At 46.6% G+C, this 13,838-nt stretch overlaps 1 protein-coding gene across 1 annotated transcript in view; it reads right to left on the reverse strand.

Annotated features, from left to right (window-relative positions):
- Window positions 1-13,838, reverse strand: part of LOC109881724 (netrin receptor DCC-like) — a 351,830-nt gene that overhangs the window by 71,059 nt on the left and 266,933 nt on the right. The window contains 1 exon segment of the mRNA XM_031802667.1: window positions 10,980-11,045. Coding sequence (XP_031658527.1) covers window positions 10,980-11,045 — 66 coding nt within the window.

Below are 13,838 nucleotides of genomic sequence, written 5' to 3' on the forward strand. Positions count from 1 at the left end.
GTACTTAATTACCAAGTGTTTACCCCCCCCTGTACTTAATTACCAAGCTTTTAACCCCCCCTGTACTTAATTACCAAGCGTTTAACCCCCCTGTACTTAATTACCAAGCTTTTAACACCCCCTGTACTTAATTACCAAGCTTTTAACCCCCCTGTACTTAATTACCAAGCTTTTAACCCCCCCTGTACTTAATTACCAAGCTTTTAACCCCCCCTGTACTTAATTACCAAGTGTTTAACCCCCCTGTACTTAATTACCAAGCTTTTAACCTCCCCTGTACTTAATTACCAAGTGTTTAACCCCCCCTGTACTTAATTACCAAGCTTTTAACCCCCCCTGTACTTAATTACCAAGCGTTTAACCCCGCTGTACTTAATTACCAAGCTTTTAACACCCCCTGTACTTAATTACCAAGTGTTTACCCCCCCCTGTACTTAATTACCAAGCTTTAACCCCCCCTGTACCTAATTACCAAGCTTTTAACCCCCCTGTACTTAATTACAAAGCTTTTAACCCCCCCTCTACTTAATTACCAAGCTTTTAACCCCCCTGTACTTAATTACCAAGTGTTCATCCAGCGGACGTAGACAACCCATCTCCTCTGGGCCGAGGTATGGGCTGCATCTCAAAAGACATCTCTAGTCTCTATAGTGCACTACTTTCAACCAGGTGCCCAGAGGGTCATTTGAGAGGCCGCCATAGAGTGTAGACTGTATTCCATTAGGGTTAATTAGGGTTAATATTAGGGTTAATACAACAAACATCGTCATTAGACCCTCAGGCTATGAGGTCCGTCTATCCGGCTACTCAAACAGAATGACCTACACGGTACAAAACGTGTGTGTCTATATATACAATATCATTCAACATTTTGGACACCTACTCATTCAAGGGTTTAACTTTATTTTATTCTACATTGTAGAAGACTCTTCCTTTCCTGTGGCGGTCCTCATGAGAGCCAGTTTCGTCATAGCGCTTGATGTTTTTTTGCGACGGCACTTGAAGATATTTTCAATGTTCATGTCTTAAATGATGTACTGTCGTTTCTCTTTGCTTATTTGAGCTGGTCTTTTACTAAATGGGGATATCTTCTGTATACCACCCCTACCTTGTCACAACACAACTGGCTGAGAGTGTCAAGTATGCCAAGAGTGTGCAAAGCTGACATCAAGGTAAAGGGTGGCTACTTTGAAGAATTTCAAATAGAAAATATATTTTGATTTGTTTAACACTTTTTTTAGTTAGTACAAGATTCCATATGTGTTATTTCATAGTTTTGATGTCTTCACTATTATGTAGAAAAATAGTAAAATAGAAAATAGTAAAAATAAAGAATAACCCTGGAATGGGTAGGTGTGTCCAAACCTTTGACTGGTACTGTGTGTATATATATATATATAGTTTACAATAGAACCTGTAGAATATTCCAGAACACACACACGTGTTCTGGAATATTCTACAAATTCTATTGTAAACCAATTCCCTTGGTAATATCAGAATGCTATTCTTTGTTAGTGCATCTGATAATCAACATGTTGTACAATTCGACGGTCTACAACCACCTCACAAGTTTAACTTACTGAAGATCAAATGGCCTGTCAAACACAGATAAAACAATGTGAAAGCAGACTAACCTCAGTAGCCTTTGAACAACAACAGTAAATGAAAAGCTTATTTTTTTGTGTTAGTGTCTGTGTAGCTAGGTTAACCCACAAGGAACAACAACATCACAGACGCATTACAAGATAGAACTGCTATCATCCCAGCAGGATAACAAAGCTTTTTACACAGGTAAAGCATTTCAACACATTGGTGTGTGTGTGTGTGGTGTGTGGTGTGTGTGTGTGGCGTGTGTGTGTGTGTGTGTGTGTGTGGTGTGTGCGTGGTGTGTGTGGCGTGTGTGTGTGTGTTTGTGTGTGGTGTGTGCGTGGTGTGTGTGGCGTGTGTGTGTGTGTTTGTGTGTGGTGTGTGGTTTTTACACAAGTCTTGTAAAAACCAATTACATTACATAAAGACAGCATTCACATTGACACACTTGTGTTGCTGGCAAAACAACATTAACAGCAAATATTTGATTCCTAGAGTGCTAAAGCTTTTATTTACAATAACACAGCTGCTGATATTAACGTGAGTTGTTTTGATGAAGGATTGACTATCAGTATGTGACCTTCAGGCCCTACCCTGCCCTTACCCGTGACCTTCTGTTCCTACCCTGCCCTTACCCGTGATCTTCAGGCCCTACCCTGCCCTTACCCGTGACCCTCAGGCCCTACCCTGCCCAAACCCACAATGTTCAGGCTCTACCCTACCCAGGCACACAACGTTCCCTACCCTACCCAGGCACACACCATTCAGGCCCTACCCTAACCAGGCCCGCGATGTTCAGGACCTACCCCGCACCGCAAATTTCAGGCCCTACCCTAACCAGGCCTGGAAAGTTCAGGTCCTACCCTAACCAGGCCCCCAACGTTCAGGCCCTACCCTAACCAGGCCCACGACGTTCAGGCCCTACCCTAACCAAGCCCACGACGTTCAGGCCCTACCCTAACAAGGCCCAGAAAGTTCAGGTCCTACCCTAACCAGGCCCACGACGTTCAGGCCCTACCCTAAACCAAGCCCACGACGTTCAGGCCCTACCCTAACAAGGCCCAGAATGTTCAGGTCCTACCCCGCTCAGGCCCGATTGCTTCTGCCAAATTGAAGGTCCAGCCCGAAACCCAAAACCAGAAATAACTTCCTCCGTTAGTAAATCCATTAGCTGCTCCTCACTCTGCATGCACTCTGCTCATGGTGGCTCTGAGTCTGTCAGTATCCATAGCAACGGCTACGCTTGGGCTGCTCTCCTCAATGACGTGACATGAGAGAGCAGTTAGCAGTTAGCTACTTTTCATCACTCTAAAACTGGGCCGTTTTCTCATGCAGCAGGAGCACGAGCAAATGACCCAGGATCAAAATGTTAGTATCCAATCAGTCATACCTGAAAAAAAACAGGCTCTACTCGGCCCTAACCCTCAGGTCGAATAGCAGAGCTCTAAACTCTGGCCTCGACTGGAGGAGCAGCCTTAGAAGAAACCATCTTGGTCTGTCCTCTAGGTTTAACAAGGTGACATGTTCACATTGGAATTCAACAATCATCGTAAAAAAACAATCATATTTTTTAATTCTTCAATAATTATCCGGTCTAGCCGTCTCAACACTAGCTATTTACAGCAGAAACATCAGATAATGTGTGAGAGTGGACCCATCGTCCTGGTAACACACTGTACATGTCCCAAATGGCACCCTATTCTCTATATAGTGTACTACTTCAGACCAGAGCCCCATTCCCTATATAGTGCACTACTTTAGACCAGAGCCCTAGTTCCTATATAGTGTACTACTTTAGACCAGAGCCCTATTCCCTATATAGTGCACTACTTTAGACCAGAGCCCTATTCCCTATATAGTGCACTACTTTAGACCAGAGCCCTAGTTCCTACATAGTATACTACTTTAGACCAGAGCCCTAGTTCCTATATAGTGTACTACTTTAGACCAGAGCCCTAGTTCCTATATAGTGTACTACTTTAGACCAGAGCCCTAGTTCCTATATAGCGTACTACTTTAGACCAGAGCCCTATTCCCTATATAGTGTACTACTATAGACCAGAGCCCTATTCCCTATATAGTGCACTACTTTAGACCAGAGCCCTAGTTCCTACATAGTATACTACTTTAGACCAGAGCCCTAGTTCCTATATAGTGTACTACTTTAGACCAGAGCCCTATTCCCTATGTAGTGCACTACTTTAGACCAGAGCCCTATTCCCTATGTAGTGTACTACTTCAGACCAGAGCCCTATTCCCTATATAGTGCACTACTTTAGACCAGAGCCCTAGTTCCTATATAGTGTACTACTTTAGACCAGAGCCCTATTCCCTATATAGTGCACTACTTTAGACCAGAGCCCTAGTTCCTATATAGTGTACTACTTTAGACCAGAGCCCTATTCCCTATATAGTGCACTACTTTAGACCAGAGCCCTATTCCCTATATAGTGCACTACTTTAGACCAGAGCCCTAGTTCCTACATAGTATACTACTTTAGACCAGAGCCCTAGTTCCTATATAGTGTACTACTTTAGACCAGAGCCCTAGTTCCTATATAGTGTACTACTTTAGACCAGAGCCCTAGTTCCTATATAGTGTACTACTTTAGACCAGAGCCCTATTCCCTATATAGTGCACTACTTTAGACCAGAGCCCTAGTCAAAAGGAATATATATTTTGGGACACAGACATTGGTTAATGACGCTGATGCTAGACTTCAATTCCAGTCGGGTTCCGCGTCGATGCTCATCTGCTATATTAGGGTTATTTCAACAGTATTATCTCCTATTCATTAAGATGCTTTTCAGATGATTTTCAAGATGGAATCCCAACGTTCCCAGGCGAAGAGAAACACAGATTGCACACATGCGATCTTTCAGACTGGGTTAGGATAAAAATAGACCCTTCTAGGAGTGGGGCAGATGTATTGGATTGTTTAATAAGTAACTAGGTAGGCTAACGATAGTAGAACATGAACACAATCCGGAACATCTAGGAACATGTACACAATCCGGAACATCTAGGAACATCTACACAATCCGGAACATCTACACAATCCAGAACATCTAGGAACATCTACACAATCCGGAACATCTAGGAATATTCTAAGAATGTAGAACTAAAGAAAACAGGAAAGACAAAGGAGATTAGTTTCAGTCCCACAACACCTCAGCAGTCCCGTCTCTGGGACAGGATAAATGACTTGTTCACTGCTCAGGGTCACAAGTCTGGGCATCCAGCTAGTATAATTACTGCACACCTAGGGCACAGTTGCACACTATTCCCTATGTAGTGCACTACTTTTAACCAGAGCCCAGGCAGTATGGACAATATGTGCGCCAACTTGATGGTCCAAAGTAATGCACTGCATAGGGAATAGGGTGCCATCAGGGACACAGTCTCTGTTTCACACTGCTCCTGTCCATTGAGAACCAGGTACAATACACAGAGGGTCTGTGCTTCATCAGTGAACTCTGACCTCTATCATGCTGGAAGGCAACAGGCTCAACCATCTGCTCCTAATCAGAAGGACAGACAGAAGCCACCGGTTTCCTCCTAATTCATCCCAGCAGGCAGGCATTGCAGTGGGTCAGTGAGCACGCTGTCAGACCAGCGAGCCCCGGCGATCCCTGGCGACGTTCTGCCAACACTCTCAAGTATGATTACAGATTACAGCGGGCATGTGTGTGTGTGCAGCTTGTTATCATATACATGACTGGATAGGCTGGATAGTGCTAGGGTTTCTCAGACTGGATCGGGTTTCTCAGACTGGATCGGGTTTCTCAGACAGGATCGGGTTTCTCAGACAGGATCGGGTTTCTCAGACTGGATCGGGTTAGGGTTTCTCAGACTGGATCGGGTTTCTCAGACTGGATCGGGTTACTCAGACTGGATGGGGTTAGGGTTTCTCAGACTGGATCGGGTTACTCAGACTGGATCGGGTTAGGGTTTCTCAGACTGGATTGGGTTACTCAGACTGGATAGGGTTAGTCAGACTGGATAGGGTTAGTCAAACTGGATAGGGTTAGTCAGACTGGATAGGGTTAGGGTTACTCAGACTGTATAGGGTTAGTCAGACTGGATAGGGTTAGGGTTTCTCAGACTGGATAGGGTTAGGGTTATTCAGGCTGGATAGGGTTTCTCAGACTGGATTGGGTTACTCAGACTGGATAGGGTTACTCAGACTGGATTGGGTTACTCAGACTGGATAGAGTTACACCAGACTGGATAGGGTTACTCAGACTGGATAGGGTTAGTCAGACTGGATAGGGTTAGGGTTTCTCAGACTGGATCGGGTTACTCAGACTGGATCGGGTTAGGGTTTCTCAGACTGGATTGGGTTACTCAGACTGGATCGGGTTACTCAGACTGGATCGGGTTAGGGTTTCTCAGACTGGATAGGGTTACTCAGACTGGATAGGGTTAGTCAGACTGGATAGGGTTAGTCAGACTGGATAGGGTTAGTCAGACTGGATAGGGTTAGGGTTACTCAGACTGGATAGAGTTACTCAGACTGGATAGGGTTACTCAGACTGGATAGGGTTAGTCAGACTGGATAGGGTTAGGGTTTCTCAGACTGGATCGGGTTACTCAGACTGGATCAGGTTAGGGTTTCTCAGACTGGATCGGGTTACTCAGACTGGATCGGGTTAGGGTTTCTCAGACTGGATTGGGTTACTCAGACTGGATCGGGTTACTCAGACTGGATCGGGTTAGGGTTTCTCAGACTGGATAGGGTTACTCAGACTGGATAGGGTTAGTCAGACTGGATAGGGTAACTCAGACTGGATCGGGTTTCTCAGACTGGATAGGGTTAGGGTTACTCAGGCTGGATAGTGTTACTCAGGCTGGATAGTGTTAGGGTTTCTCAGACTGGATCGGGTTACTCAGACTGGATAGGGTTACTCAGACTGGATTGGGTTACTCAGACTGGATAGAGTTAGTCAGGCTGGATAGTGTTACTCAGGCTGGATAGTGTTAGGGTTTCTCAGACTGGATCGGGTTACTCAGACTGGATCGGGTTAGGGTTTCTCAGACTGGATAGGGTTACTCAGACTGGATCGGGTTAGGGTTTCTCAGACTGTATAGGGTTACTCAGACTGGATAGGGTTAGTCAGACTGGATAGGGTTAGTCAGACTGGATATGGTTACTCAGACTGGATAGGGTTTCTCAGACTGGATCGTGTTAGGGTTTCTCAGGCTGGATAGTGTTAGGGTTTCTCAAAATGGATCGGGTTACTCAGACTGGATAGGGTTTCTCAGACTGGATAGGGTTAGTCAGACTGGATAGGGTTACTCAGACTGGATAGGGTTTCTCAGACTGGATAGGGTTTCTCAGACTGGATAGGGTTACTCAGACTGGATCGGGTTTCTCAGACTGGATCGTGTTAGGGTTTCTCAGACTGGATCGTGTTAGGGTTTCTCAGACTGGATCGTGTTAGGGTTTCTCAGACTGGATCGTGTTAGGGTTTCTCAGACTGGATCGTGTTAGGGTTTCTGAGACTGGATCGTGTTAGGGTTTCTCAGACTGGATCGTGTTAGGGTTTCTCAGACTGGATCGTGTTAGGGTTTCTCAGACTGGATTGTGTTAGGGTTTCTCAGACTGGATCGTGTTAGGGTTTCTCAGACTGGATCGAGTTAGGGTTTCTCAGACTGGATAGTGTTAGGGTTTCTCAGACTGGATAGTGTTAGGGTTTCTCAGACTGGATCGGGTTTCTCAGACTGGATAGGGTTAGTCAGACTGGATAGGGTTAGTCAGACTGGATAGGGTTAGGGTTAGTCAGACTGGATAGGGTTAATCAGACTGGATAGGGTTAGTGTTACTCAGACTGGATAGGGTTAGCGTTAGTCAGACCGGATAGGGTTAGTCAGACTGGATAGGGTTAGTCAGACTGGACAGGGTTAGGGTTACTCAGACTGGATAGGGTTAGGGTTTCTCAGACTGGATCGGGTTACTCAGACTGGATAGTGTTAGGGTTTCTCAGACTGGATCGGGTTACTCAGACTGGATAGTGTTAGGGTTTCTCAGACTGGATCGGGTTTCTCAGACTGGATAGGGTTAGTCAGACTGGATAGGGTTAGTCAGACTGGATAGGGTTAGTCAGACTGGATAGGGTTAGTGTTACTCAGACTGGATAGGGTTAGTGTTACTCAGACTGGATAGGGTTACTCAGACTGGATAGGGTTAGTCAGACTGGATAGGGTTAGTCAGACTGGATAGGGTTAGTCAGACTGGATAGGGTTAGTCAGACTGGATAGGGTTACTCAGACTGGATAGGGTTAGTCAGACTGGATAGGGTTACTCAGACTGGATAGGGTTACTCAGACTGGATAGGGTTTCTCAGACTGGATAGTGGTCCCTCTCTAGTCTACCCCTCCTTCCCTCCCTCTCTAGTCTACCCCTCCTTCCCTCCCTCTCTAGTCTACCCCTCCCTCCCTCTTTAGTCTACCCCTCCTTCCTTCCCTCCCTCTCTAGTCTACCCCCCCCTCTCTAGTCTACCCCTCCCTCCCTCTCTAGTCTACCCCTCCTTCCCTCCCTCTCTAGTCTACCTCTCCTCCCTCTTTAGTCTACCCCTCCTTCCTTCCCTCCCTCTCTAGTCTACCCCCCCTCTCTAGTCTACCCCTCCATCCCTCTCTAGTCTACCCCTCCCTCCCTCTCTAGTCTACCCCTCCTTCCCTCCCTCTCTAGTCTACCCCTCCCTCCCTCGCTCTCTAGTCTACCCCTCCTCCCCCCCCTCTCTAGTCTACCCCTCCTTCCCTCCCTCTCTAGTCTACCCCTCCCTATCTCTCTAGTCTACCCCTCCCTCCCTCCCTCTCTAGTCTACCCCTCCCTCCCTCCCTCTCTAGTCTACCCCTCATTCCCTCCCTCTCTAGTCTACCCCTCCTTCCCTCCCTCTCTAGTCTACCCCTCCTTCCCTCCCTCTCTAGTCTACCCCTCCTTCCCCCCCTCTCTAGTCTACCCCTCCTTCCCTCCCTCTCTAGTCTACCCCTCCTTCCCCCCCCTCTCTAGTCTACCCCTCCTTCCCTCCCTCTCTAGTCTACCCCTCCCTCCCTCCCTCTCTAGTCTACCCCTCCTTCCCTCCCTCTCTAGTCTACCCCTCCTTCCCTCCCTCTCTAGTCTACCCCTCCTTCCCTCCCTCTCTAGTCTACCCCTCCTTCCCCCCCTCTCTAGTCTACCCCTCCTTCCCTCCCTCTCTAGTCTACCCCTCCTTCCCTCCCTCTCTAGTCTACCCCTCCTTCCCCCCCCTCTCTAGTCTACCCCTCCTTCCCTCCCTCTCTAGTCTACCCCTCCTTCCCTCCCTCTCTAGTCTACCCCTCCTTCCCTCCCTCTCTAGTCTACCCCTCCTTCCCTCCCTCTCTAGTCTACCCCTCCCTCCCTCTCTAGTCTACCCCTCCCTCCCTCTCTAGTCTACCCCTCCCTCCCTCCCTCTCTAGTCTACCCCTCCCTCCCTCTCTAGTCTACCCCTCCTTCCCTCCCTCTCTAGTATACCCCTCCTTCCCTCCCTCTCTAGTCTACCCCTCCTTCCCTCCCTATTTAGTATACCCCTCCTTCCCTCGCTCTCTAGTCTACCCCTCCTTCCCTCCCTCTCTAGTCTACCCCTCCTTCCCTCCCTCTCTAGTCTACCCCTCCTTCCCTCCCTCTCTAGTCTACCCCTCCTTCCCCCCCTCTCTAGTCTACCCCTCCTTCCCTCCCTCTCTAGTCTACCCCTCCTTCCCTCCCTCTCTAGTCTACCCCTCCTTCCCCCCTCTCTAGTCTACCCCTCCTTCCCTCCCTCTCTAGTCTACCCCTCCTTCCCTCCCTCTCTAGTCTACCCCTCCTTCCCTCCCTCTCTAGTCTACCCCTCCCTCCCTCTCTAGTCTACCCCTCCCTCCCTCTCTAGTCTACCCCTCCCTCCCTCCCTCTCTAGTCTACCCCTCCTTCCCTCCCTCTCTAGTCTACCCCTCCTTCCCTCCCTCTCTAGTATACCCCTCCTTCCCTCCCTCTCTAGTCTACCCCTCCTTCCCTCCCTCTTTAGTATACCCCTCCTTCCCTCGCTCTCTAGTCTACCCCTCCTTCCCTCCCTCTCTAGTCTACCCCTCCCTCCCTCCCTCTCTAGTATACCCTCCCTCCCTCCCTCTCTAGTATACCCCTCCTTCCCTCGCTCTCTAGTCTACCCCTCCTTCCCTCCCTCTCTAGTCTACCCCTCCCTCCCTCCCTCTCTAGTATACCCCTCCTTCCCTCCCTCTCTAGTCTACCCCTCCTTCCCTCCCTCTCTATTCTACCCCTCCCTCCCTTCCCCTGCTCATAAACCTACAGGCTGTAATGATATGCTAGTCCTTAATTAACAGACAGATTTCCCAAGAGAGACAACTCCACAGCCTGCCGTGTGTATGTGTGCATGTGCACAGAGCCTTTGTCTATCTAGTCAACTAGTCTATAGTTCCCAGAGCCGTTTCCAGGTCTGTGAACTGTACACTCGGTGATTTCACAGTAGGGAGCCGTTTCCAGGTCTGGGAACAGAGAGACTAGGTGATGTCACAGTAGGGAGCCGTTTCCAGGTCTGGGAACAGAGAGACTAAGTGATGTCACAGTAGGGAGCCGTTTCCAGGTCTGGGAACAGAGAGACTAGGTGATTTCACAGTAGGGAGCCGTTTCCAGGTCTGGGAACAGAGAGACTAGGTGATGTCACAGTAGGGAGCCGTTTCCAGGTCTGGGAACAGAGAGACTAGGTGATGTCACAGTAGGGAGCCGTTACCAGGTTTGGGAACAGAGAGACTAGGTGATGTCACAGTAGGGAGACGTTTCCAGGTCTGGGAACAGAGAGACTAGGTGATGTCACAGTAGGGAGCCGTTTCCAGGTCTGGGAACAGAGAGACTAGGTGATTTCACAGTAGGGAGCCGTTTCCAGGTCTGGGAACAGAGAGACTAGGTGATGTCACAGTAGGGAGCCGTTTCCAGGTCTGGGAACAGAGAGACTAGGTGATGTCACAGTAGGGAGCCGTTTCCAGGTCTGGGAACAGAGAGACTAGGTGATGTCACAGTAGGGAGCCGTTTCCAGGTCTGGGAACAGAGAGACTAGGTGATGTCACAGTAGGGAGCCGTTTCCAGGTCTGGGAACAGAGAGACTAGGTGATGTCACAGTAGGGAGCCGTTTCCTGTGAAGTCGGTGAAATCAACTAGTTTTCCCAGACCTTGTGCATGGCACAACAGAACCAAATGCAAAAGTCTCCAAAAAAATAACCCACCCACTCACATGACACTCCTGACGGCTAAAAACACATCATCAAAGTATTTGAAAGATGTCGAATAGTATTTGAACCCAGGTCTAGTATAGTTAACTCTGAACACAGCACAGGGCGGTAACACTTTTACAATAGGGAGCAGTTAAGGCTGTGTGGGGGTGCTTACCGTTCAAACTGCTCCTATCAATCAGGTTGTTGTCAGAAGGCCAGTAGCCGCCATCTCCATGGCGACCTGTACAACAGAAAAAGAGTGGGGGTGAGCAGGGATAGAGAGAGAGAGAGAGAGAGAGAGAGAGATGTGGGAGGGAGAGAGAGATAGAGGAGAGAGATAGAGAGAGGAGGGGAAGAGAGATAGAGAGAGGAGGGGAAGGGAGAGAGAGAGAGGAGGGGAAGGGAGAGAGAGGAGGGGAAGGGAGAGAGAGAGCAGGGGAAGGGAGAGAGAGAGGAGGTGAATGGAGAGAGAGAGGAGGGGAAGGGAGAGAGAGAGAAGGGAAAGGGAGAGAGAGAGAAGGGAGGGGAAGGGAGAGAGAGAGCAGGGGAAGGGAGAGAGAGAGGAGGGGAAGGGAGAGAGAGAGGAGGGGAAGGGAGAGAGAGAGGAGGGGAAGGGAGAGAGAGAGATCAGGGGAAGGGAGAGAGAGAGCAGGGGAAGGGAGACAGAAAGAGAGGAGGGGAAGGGAGAGAGAGAGGGGAGGGGAAGGGAGACAGAAAGAGATGAGGGGAAGGGAGAGAGAGAGAGGAGGGGAAGGGAAAGAGAGAGGAGGGGAAGGGAGAGAGAGAGAGAGGAGAGGAAGGGAGACAGAAAGAGAGCAGGGGAAGGGAGAGAGAGAGAGAGGAGGGGAAGGGAGAGAGAGAGAGCAGGGAGAGAGAGAGCAGGGGAAGGGAGAGAGAGCAGGGGAAGGGAGAGAGAGAGGAGGGGAAGGGAGAGAGAGAGAGCAGGGAGAGAGAGAGCAGGGGAAGGGAGAGAGAGCAGGGGAAGGGAGCGAGAGAGCACAGGAAGAACAGAAGAATGCTATTATATTTCCGTGTTCAAACTTGAGTATTTAGAGAGAGAAAAATAACATTTTAAGAATACATTATTTTCTTTGACTCAACTATGACACAGTGTATGAAATGTAGCATTTAGCCTAAATGGCAATCCAGAGATAGAATATAGTGTGGGAGTGGTCTGAGTGTCTGTAGAATAGCCTGTATAACTTATTGTGGGAAGCTTGTGGAAGGCTACCCAAAACGTGTGACCCAAGTTAAACAATTTAAAGGAAATGCTACCAAATACTAATTGAGTGTATGTAAACTTCTGACCCACTGGGAATGTGATGAAATAAATAAAAGCTGAAATAAATAATTCTCTCTACTATTATTCTGACATTTCACATTCTTAAAATTAAAGTGGTGATAATAACTGACCTAAGACAGGGAGTTTTTACTAGAATTAAATGTCAGGAATTGTGAAAACTGAGTTTAAATGTACTTGGCTAAGGTGTATGAAAACCGACTTCAACTGTACACTACATACCACAATACTATGCTATAGTATACTATGCTACAGACCACTACAATACTTATTTCCCTCATTAAAATACAAATCAATGTATTATATTTGTTACATGCGTTTTTCTGGATGTTTTTGTTGTTATTCTGTTTCTCACTGTTCAAATAAACCTACCATTAAAATTATAGACTGATCATTTCTTTGTCAGTGGGCAAACGTACAAAATCAGGAGGGGATCAAATACTTTTTCCCTCACTGTCCATTGAAGCAAGATCTCAAGCTACATACCACTATACTATAGCATACTAAGCTACAGACCACTATACTATACTATAGCATACTAAGCTACAGACCACTATAATATAGCATACTAAGCTACATACCACTATACTATACTATAGCATACTAAGCTACAGACCACTATACTATAGCATACTAAGCTACATACCACTATACTATAGCATACTAAGCTACAGACCACTATACTATAGTATACAATACTACAACCCACTATAATATAGTATACAAAGCTACAGACCACTATACTATACTATAGTATACTATGCAACAGACCACTATACTATAGTATACTATGCTACATACCACTATACTATAGTATACTATGCTACAGACCACTGTACTATATTATAGTAGACTATACTACAGAACACTATACTATATTACACCATGCTACAGACCACTATACTATAGTAAAATATGCTACAGACCACTATACTATAGTATACTATGCTACATACCACTGTACTATACTATAGTATACTATGCTACAGACCACTATACTATAGTACACTATGCTACAGACCACTATACTATAGTATACTATGCTACATACCACTGTACTATACTATAGTATACTATGCTACAGACCACTATACTATAGTACACTATGCTACAGACCACTATACTATAGTATACTATGCTACAGACCACTATACTATAGTACACTATGCTACAGACCACTATACTATAGTACACTCTATGCTACAGACCACTATACTATAGTATACTATGCAACAGACCACTATACTATAGTACACTCTATGCTGCAGGCCACTATACTATAGTATAGTATACTATGCTACAGAGCACTATACTATAGTATACTATACTACAGACCACCACACTATAGTATACTATGCTACAGACCACTGTATGATACCATAGTATACTATGCTGTAGGCCACTTTGCTATACTTTAGTACACTATGTCACAGACAACTATACAATACTATAGTATACTATGCTACAGACCACTGTACAATACTATAGTATACTATGATGCAGGCCACTATACTATACTATAGTACACCATGTCACAGACCACTATACCATACTATAGTACACTATGTCACAGACCACTAAACTATACTATACTATAGTCTGTCACAGACCACTATACTATACTATAGTATACTATGCTACATACCACTATACTAAAGCATACTATGCCAAAGACAACTATACTATAGCATACTATGCCAAAGACAACTATACTATAGCATACTATGCACAGAC

This window comes from Oncorhynchus kisutch, linkage group LG23, assembly GCF_002021735.2.
Source record: "Oncorhynchus kisutch isolate 150728-3 linkage group LG23, Okis_V2, whole genome shotgun sequence".
In the NCBI taxonomy this organism is placed as follows: domain Eukaryota; kingdom Metazoa; phylum Chordata; class Actinopteri; order Salmoniformes; family Salmonidae; genus Oncorhynchus; species Oncorhynchus kisutch.